General features: G+C 32.1%; 1 protein-coding gene and 1 pseudogene across 2 annotated transcripts; both read right to left on the bottom strand.

The window, feature by feature from the left end:
• Positions 1–301: 301 nt before the first annotated feature.
• LOC145138959 (photosystem II reaction center W protein, chloroplastic pseudogene) lies at positions 302–1,076 on the bottom strand (annotated as a pseudogene).
• A 1,018-nt stretch (positions 1,077–2,094) lies between these two features.
• On the bottom strand, positions 2,095–5,574 carry GAUT6 (galacturonosyltransferase 6). 2 transcript variants are annotated; one of them, XM_079071573.1, is made up of 9 exons: positions 5,240–5,574; positions 5,110–5,144; positions 4,686–4,727; positions 4,433–4,580; positions 4,267–4,340; positions 3,813–4,030; positions 3,357–3,723; positions 2,749–3,276; positions 2,095–2,689 (listed from the first exon to the last, which is right to left on the bottom strand). In XM_079071573.1, the coding sequence occupies exons 1-9, from the start codon at positions 5,322–5,324 to the stop codon at positions 2,411–2,413; spliced, it is 1,776 nt and encodes a 591-aa protein (XP_078927699.1). In that variant the 5' UTR covers positions 5,325–5,574; the 3' UTR covers positions 2,095–2,410. The 2 variants fall into 2 exon arrangements, with proteins under 2 accessions (XP_078927699.1, XP_078927700.1); XM_079071574.1 differs by having other exon boundaries at positions 2,095–2,683.
• Between the last annotated feature and the right edge of the window lie 2,961 nt (positions 5,575–8,535).

The following is an 8,535-nucleotide window of genomic DNA, read 5'->3' as shown; positions in this document are numbered from 1 at the left end:
AAAATAAAGACTATATAAAAATTGATGGTATACAGAATAAATCAAGTAAATTCTCAAAGTCAATAACCAAACAAACAAATATGCTTTCCAGAATTAACCAATGTAACAAGTACTGTTTGAGATGTTTATATGTAAACTTTGATCATTAAGTTTTGGCACAAATAATTTGTTTAACCATGTTCTAGAGAATAGAATATAACTTTTACGGAGTATTTTATTGTATGAGTTGATATAATTGTGTTTTTTTATTCTAGAAGTGTTACATATAAACTTATTTAATTTTGCCTAGAAAAAATACAGGCTAAAGTGATAAACCGGAGTCCTCATCCTCGTCAAGGCTTCCTGTATAGACAAAGTAAAGAGTCCATATAAATCCAAATACACCGAACAAGATCCAACCAAGAAGGTTGTTGCTTAGACCAAAGGGTAGCCCAGTCCCTTCCGTGCTCATTCTCTCATCCACTAGAGCCACAGCTATCGGACTCGACATTGTTGCAGCCACTGTTGTAGCAACCAATGATGACACACCTGTAGTCACTAATCGTGGCATGCTCTCCCTTTTCATAACTTTTTCAGTTGAACATCTCACTTTTCCCATTTGGCATGTTGCTGTTGTTTGTAACCCTGAAGATTAACCAACCCATAACAAAAATACGTCATGACTATGTAAAGGCGAGCTAGTGCTACAAAACTCATTAGTTTTATGAGTTTAATGTATAATTCGTTCAGAAATTCTTAGAATGGATGTGAATTGTGAAATTTTATGTTACATAATTTTAAGTGTTACTTATCTAGTTCAATGTTTAGATACATTGAAATATAAGGTTTCGTGAAATTTAAAGAGAATAATATGTAACTATGTCAAAAGTTAGACGGAAATACCCACATTAACAAGTAAAACTAATATACAGTTATGTCAAAAGTTTTGACGGCAAAACCCACCTTCACCATTTGTTTGACTAAAATATTAAAATATATGGAGAGAGAAAACAGGGGAAAGCATATATACCATGAACATGAAGAGTGGAACGTTTCTTAGGAATAAGTGTGAGAGTGGAAGCGGAGATGGATGCCATTTTCTATCTTCTGATTTGTTTGGTGAATTAAGAATCTGTTGTATAGTGTAATATGATTTTTATTTTATTTTATTGGTTTATTAAATTGAAGTTTGTCCAATGCAACACCGCAACTTGGATTGCACCACATCTTCTTTTATCCACCACTCATGCACTACCAACTCGGATCAATCATTCAAATTAAACAAATATCTAAAGTTTAAAAGACAATATCTAAGTAAAAAAAATGCATTTTTAATTTTTATCACTTTATTGATTTAGCTATCTTTTTTTTTTCTTTTTGAACTACAAATCTAAAACTACCCCTCAAATACATCTATGTCCATAACAAAACTTGAACCCACGATTTTAAGGAAGAAAAACCACAGTTAATATTGTTGGGCTAGAATCCTTTTTTATTATCTATCTGCTTATTGTTTTCATTGGTTAAACCATTATATGTTTTACTGTGGTGGCTAAATTGATGTAAACAATTATTCAATAATTAAATGATAAAGTGACAATAATGCAATTGTTTTTTTCCTATATTTTGACCAAACATTATAATACTTTGTATCTTATTCAATGAATCAGATATTTTTTCATGTGAGATTTTATCTTCCGAAGGTTGCGTAAATAAACAAAATAGATGTCATGTTATCTATTAAAAGTGTAAGACATATTATATTGACTTTTTTTTTTCTAGCCAGATATAGTTTTTCAGGATAGAATGAAAGAATGACAAGCCTTTGTTTTCGATTTTCTTGCTTGCAAGTTTGATATTGAAATTTTATAACCAATAACCAAAAAAAAATATATTTATATTTAAGATTGAACCATAATCGCTCAAAATCATAATAATTAACGAAAAAAAATCACATTTATCATCTTTTTAACAAAAAAAATGTTACCTGGTTTTCCAATTTTAAAAATAATGCACCTAAGAAATAAAAATATCATTTTTTTTTTTTGCAAAATACTGCAAGCCTGATGATGTTATTTTAAGTGATAATAACCAGTATTGCATCACACAGACACATACATAAGAATACATTGTAGATGTCTAGTTATATACCTTAAGATCCACATAACAACGTGTATGTAAATAAGCATGCATCGAATATACAAACTACAAGAAGAGCAGTGGACACTTGTAAGGTAAGGTAAGGTACACCTGTCGTAGCTTCATTCAATTGAAAGTTGTATCTAAAATGAGTAGTGATATACACAAAGAAGATCCATTGTGTCGGGAAAAAAAAGTATGGATTGACGGATGTTAGTGTGTAAGAATGAAAAAGAGGAAAACTGTGTTTAATAAGAATTTTGGGTTTGGGTGAGAAATATATGAAGCTATGCTATGCTATGTTGCACTGCTGCAGATATGGGTGATCGTATTTGACATGTTTCCTCCAATAGATTTTATATTTTTCAATGCCGATATCTAACCAAGGTTTCATGACCCCATCATAGTGTATAATTGCTGCCTGCTCTATATCTTCCTGCTTGATTCCAGAATGATACCCTAATCCATGAACATGCCATTTTCGCTCCAAATCCATTGTCTGATTGTAAAATGTCAGCCAACCTAATGGCAAGCTACCCGCTTTCCATATCGGCCTCTTTTTCCCCTGAAACTAAATATGATATGAGCATTTATTTATATTAAAACAATATATATTGATTACATGCATACCAGTTGTAGGTATTTGTTATAAAGTGTGGTGAGATTCCTTTTTCTCCACTCTCGCATATCAAACAAATTGACACCAAATCCCCATGTGCAAGGCTGGTTTGTAAAAGTGGTTGCAACAATGGGATCAGAGAAATTGATTAACAAGTCCATTCGGCGAAATGCGGGATCATGTCCCTGACAGGTGTTGACTGCCCCGTTGACTTTTCCCATCATGTTGACCCGCCAAAGAGAAGTCAAATCCTTTTGTACAACGACATCATGGTCAAGGAGGAGGATTTTATTGAGTGTAGGGAAGATGTGTGGTAGATAGAATCTGAGGTGATTCAGAGCACAAGTGTATCTTGGGTCCTGGGACTCATGTCCCTGGGTGTTTGGTGGGTTGTATTTAGTTGATAACCAATCAAAATTGTCCATGTTGTGAATCTGGACTGTAGCTTTTCCAGGAGGATGTAAAAACAAGAACCACATGGAAAATGCTGCAAAGTTGAGAGAATCGGTCACCACATGAAACACAATTTTCCCTGGTTCCTGCAATTGATACAACAACTGTCTGGTTGGATTGATGGAATGAATAATTGGTAATGGAATAAAGCAGTTGAGCAGCTTACCTTTGCGGTGGAAATGGTGGATGCCACCACCACTGCAGAAGCCAGAACATTATCAGAGAACACAGCAAAGTGATAAAGATCTGTTGAATCGTGTACAAGTACATCTGGGTTGCTAGGAAGCTCCCTTTCTTCAGGTTTTAAAGCAAAATATTCAGCTGTAAGCCTCATGGAAAGACAATGAAGCCCCTTTGGTGTGGTTCTTCCAGCCAACTGAATAAGAAACGTTTCTTGCTCCTTCTGTACTCTAACCATTTCTTCAGCATTGTTAGTCATAGCACGAAGCTTCTTCACCATGCCACAGCAATCAGGATAGATTCGCCCGGCTTTCTGCAACGAAACCTCCATGGCCCTCATTCTCTGAACAGCCCTGAACAAATCAATGGTCTCCGATTCAAAAAAGACAAATCTACCCCTCTCTCCTACCTAATCCCATGATATATGAAATTGAGAAGTTACCTCTTAGATAAATCTGAGTCCTTGGTCACATCTCCCATGGCACGTTCTAATTCTTTAATTCGTAACCTTAATTCCTTTATTAAGTGAGCATTGTTAGCAGGTATTGCAAAAGTTAAGTAAGCTTTAGCCCTTATCAGTTGATCTTTCATCTCTTTGATTTTCTTATCCATTGCCCTTCTTCCTTGATCATGTTCAAGTGTTGCACGACCAATCTCTCCCTGCCACATCATCACCAAAACAAATGAAAAGAGAATAAATGATTATAAATTGCAAAGCTGTTAAAAACTTTTCAAGTTATGTCATACTATCAAAACACTATAGAAACAGGGCCTTAAGAGTTGATTCATATGCAAAAATATATATACTTCTACATGACATTAAAAGTGTGTATTAGAGGCATATTTACAATGTCCATTATTTCCTCTTTCAATTTATATTGAAGCATAGATCAAACCTTTCTCCCTGGAGATAACAACATTTTCTCTTCTTGACTCTGTCCATTATTTCCTTTCACATCAGAATCTCCTTCTGAAATTTTGATTCAACAGAAATGATTAATTGTCAACAACAAAATAAGTAATCAATGTAGTAGATACTAAGACGAAACTCAGAAGACCAACCATTTTGTTCTATGAAATCAGTGTTTTTGCCGATTATGGGTTCATCAGACTTGTTATCCACATCTTGGGATCCGAAACTAACAAGTGGATCAACATTTACATCTTTGTACACATTTAAGATGGGTTCCCTAAACCCTTCATCTTCCTCCTAATGCACATCATATATCATTCACAACCATTAGCAAAAATCATTATATATTTCTCTATTCCATGAAATCCGGAATCAAACACAGAATCTAGCATTTCAATATACCTGCTTTACTAGATTCAGCTTCAGCAAATCCCTCCTGCCTTTCTGGAAAAAAAAAATAGACAAAAGACTCAAGCATCAATTTATGAATCAACGTAAAAAATAAGGGAGAAACACATAACATACTGTAATCAACGTAAAGCATTTTGAAGAACAACTGTGATTTAATTGTTTCTTATTCTTTGTTGCAAAACAAATAACAAAATCAAATAGAATGCGGCAATTCCGACTTCCTTATTCCCCTTTTTTTCGCCAAAATTCGCTATGATTTAACTATTCTACAACTTTATTGTTTCGAATTTCACTTTGATGGAAACTTGCATTGGAACTGAATAGCATCAGATGTTAAAAACATGTTCAAGTTTTCTATAATTGATAATAATAATAATTTAAACCCTCGCAACATGAAAAGGCAATAAGATCATACAAAACTTGATAAGTCTTCAATAAATCCCTTTGATTCTGCATCAAAAAGACACAACAGATGCATCAAACAAACTGCACTTCTAATGATAATCAATCAGACATAAATCAAAACAACAGAAACAAGAACGTACCGTAGAGCAAAAGGATCGGGGCAAAGACAGAGAGGAATAGCAAAGAGAGGATGCATATCCTCGTACGCCGGCGAAACTGCTTCATCAAACGTGAAAAATAACACCAATAAATTTGATCATTTGGAGTGCAGATTGAAATTTTTTGAAGATCGAGATTTGATGGTGGTGGTAGTGGTGACTAGGGTTTTTGAGAATGGTTTTTACCTTATTGTGGGTCGTTGCTGTCAGTAAAACAGCGTGTGATGCTTTGCTGATTTGAGGGGAAATAGGAGAGAGAAGAGATTTAGAGAGAGAAACAAAGGGGACGCGGGGAAGAAGGAGAAGGAGGTGTGAACGCCATGTTCGTGGTATAAATTAAAAATATAAAATATAAAATATAAAATAAAAAATGATCGACTGAAAAACAAAAATAAAAAAAATTGGTTAGTATTTTTAAACAGTAATTTTAAGGGATAATGACTTAAAAGGGTAATATATTTTTTTATTTGTACACATTTGGTTACTGAGTTTTTTTTTTCGTTCATATTTACCCCTTCAACTTGTTAAACTGTACGCATTCAGTCATTATGACCGGTTACTCCAAGTAAGCCGGAAAAAATGACTTAATAGGGTAATATATTTCTCATTTTGTACACATTTTGTCCTTAATATTTTTGTACACATTTAGTCCTTAATATTTTTTTGTTTCAAAATAAGTCATTTTTGTTTTTGTACTCATTCAGTACTTATGAATGATTTCTTTAGGTTTTTCTCACGACATCTCACGTGAGACAATCATTAACAAGGTGTTTGGAGTTGTTGATGCCTATGGTCATCGCGATCTCGACTGCTTGGTTGCGCAGGTTTTGTGGTTTGGCTTAGATCTTGTTTTCTGAACATCGTAACTTCTTTATACGATATCTGATTTTAACGATCTTTATATCAACGTGTTCGTTTTTTGAGTCTACTACAATTTTCATTAAGATTACTCTCGTTAAAATGTAATATATTTTACTTACTATTTTATAAAAAAAAATCCATACATACAATCATAAAAACGTATGGATATAAAGATCGTAAATAAAAATATATTACTTTTTAACGAGAGTAATCTAAACGAAAATTGTAGTAGCATAAAATACGAACGCATGGATATAAAGATCGTTAAAATTTGAGATCGTGTGAAGAAGTTATGACGTTCAAAACACATGACCTAAGCAACCAAGTAGTCAAGATCGCGATGGACATAAGCATCAAAAGTTCCAAACACCTCATTAATGATTGTCTCACGTAAGATATCGTGAGAAAAACCTAAAGAAAATCATTCATAAGTATTGAATGAGTACAAAAACAAAATTGACTTATTTTACAACAAAAAAATTATTAAGGACTAAATGTGTACAAAAATATTAAGGACTAAATGTGTACAAAAATATGAAGGACTAAATGTGTACAAAAATATTAAGGACTAAATGTGTACAAAATGAGAAATATATTACCCTATTAAGTCATTTTTACCGGTTAACCTGGAGTAGCCGGTCATAAGGACTGAATGTGTACAGTTTAACAAGTTGAAGGGGTAAATGTGGACGGAAAAAAAACTCAGTGACCAAATATGTACAAATCGAAAAATATATTACCCTTTTAAGTCATTATCCCTAATTTTAACGATTAAAATCTGTAATTATTTTACGATAAGTTATATATTACCTAACATGAAATTCAGAAGAAAAAAAAGTATTTACTATTTATTAGTTTACATTAATACATATGTATAGAAAAGTATACATAAACACATATTTAATTTATACATGTATGTGGTTTTTAATAATCATGTCAATTATGTACTTTAAAAAAAATCCAAGATGAACAAAAGGATGGGATAATTACATGGGAAGCTATCAATGATGGTTATGACATATTTGAGACACAAGTATTATTCACGTTGATTTTAGACTATGTTTGGCGTATTAGCTGAAAAGCTAGTTGATAGATGAAAAGTTAATTGTTAAATAAAAAAGCTAGCTAATAGCTGAAAAGCTAGCTGATAAAAAATAACATTTGGTAAAACTAGCTGAAATATATAAAATTACATAAAATGACATGTAAGAGTATGTGTTTCTATAATTAATTAAGGGGTGTATTTGGAAAATTTTAAAAAAGCTCTTAAAAAGCTAGTCTAAGGCTATGTTTGGCGTACTACCTGAAAAACTAACTGATAGCTGAAAAGCTGACTGTTAAATAAAAAGCTAGCTGATAGCTGAAAAGTTAACTGATAAAAAATAACGTTTGGTAAAACTAACTGAAAAGCTAGCTGAAATATATAAAATTACATAAAATGACATGTAAGAGTATGTGTTTCTATAATTAATTAAGGGGTGTATTTGGAAATTTTTAAAAAATCTCCTAAAAAGCTAGTCTAAGTAGCTTTTCAAAAAGCTAGCTTGTAAGCTACTTTTTGGCTTACTAAACACGACAACATAAAAAAGCTCAAAAAATAAGCTAGCTGTGGCGCACCAAACACAGCCTAAGTAGCTTTTCAAAAAGCTAGCTTATAAGCTACTTTTTGGTTTACCAAACACGACAACATAAAAAAACTCGAAAAATAAGCTAGCTTATCAGCTAGCTGTGGCGCGCAAAAACAACCTTAATTTGGATTCTATATACAACTATTATTCATGTTGATTTTCGTTTGGATTCTATGTATACAAATAGTATTGGTATTGATCAAATATATTGTTGGTCCTTCTTGATTTGGATTTGTATTTAATTTCAATTTTTGTTTAATTTGGATTTTGTATGGTATTTATATTTTATTGTAATTTTTCAAGAAGTTGTTCCGTTTATTTTATAAACAGAAACAGATGAAACCACAATTAACATGCTATTATTGACCATAACATGTTAGTTTGTTACAAAGGACTACAAACGGTTTAGGATATCCTATTTTGTCGATGCATAGAATCCTTTGTTTGTTGTTATAGCTAAAATTGGTTTGCACTAATGAATATAGTTATGTTTTTTTTTAATAGTTGTAATATTTTAAATTCTGATTTTGTGACATCTTAAATTCATATTTTATCGTAATAGATAATATTTTGAAAGATAAACGATATTTATAAAGTTATATATAACGTTTATAGCTTAGTAAATGCGTAAATAAAAAGCAATATTCATGTACTAATAAATAGTTGAATTAATAGAGAGTCATACGTGTCATATGTTTATTTACGGTGTCAAAATAAAGAAAAATGAAAGAAGCTGTTAAAATCAAGCAAACAAAAGGTGTTACAAAAATTTTGAGTCGATATTTAATT

The sequence above is a fragment of the Lactuca virosa genome, chromosome 9 (assembly GCF_052849685.1).
Source record: "Lactuca virosa cultivar CGN04683 chromosome 9, Lactuca_virosa_CGN04683_v6, whole genome shotgun sequence".
Lineage (NCBI taxonomy): Eukaryota > Viridiplantae > Streptophyta > Magnoliopsida > Asterales > Asteraceae > Lactuca > Lactuca virosa.
Note: the sequence above shows the minus strand (reverse complement) of the source record. Positions and strands in the feature narration are given on the sequence as shown.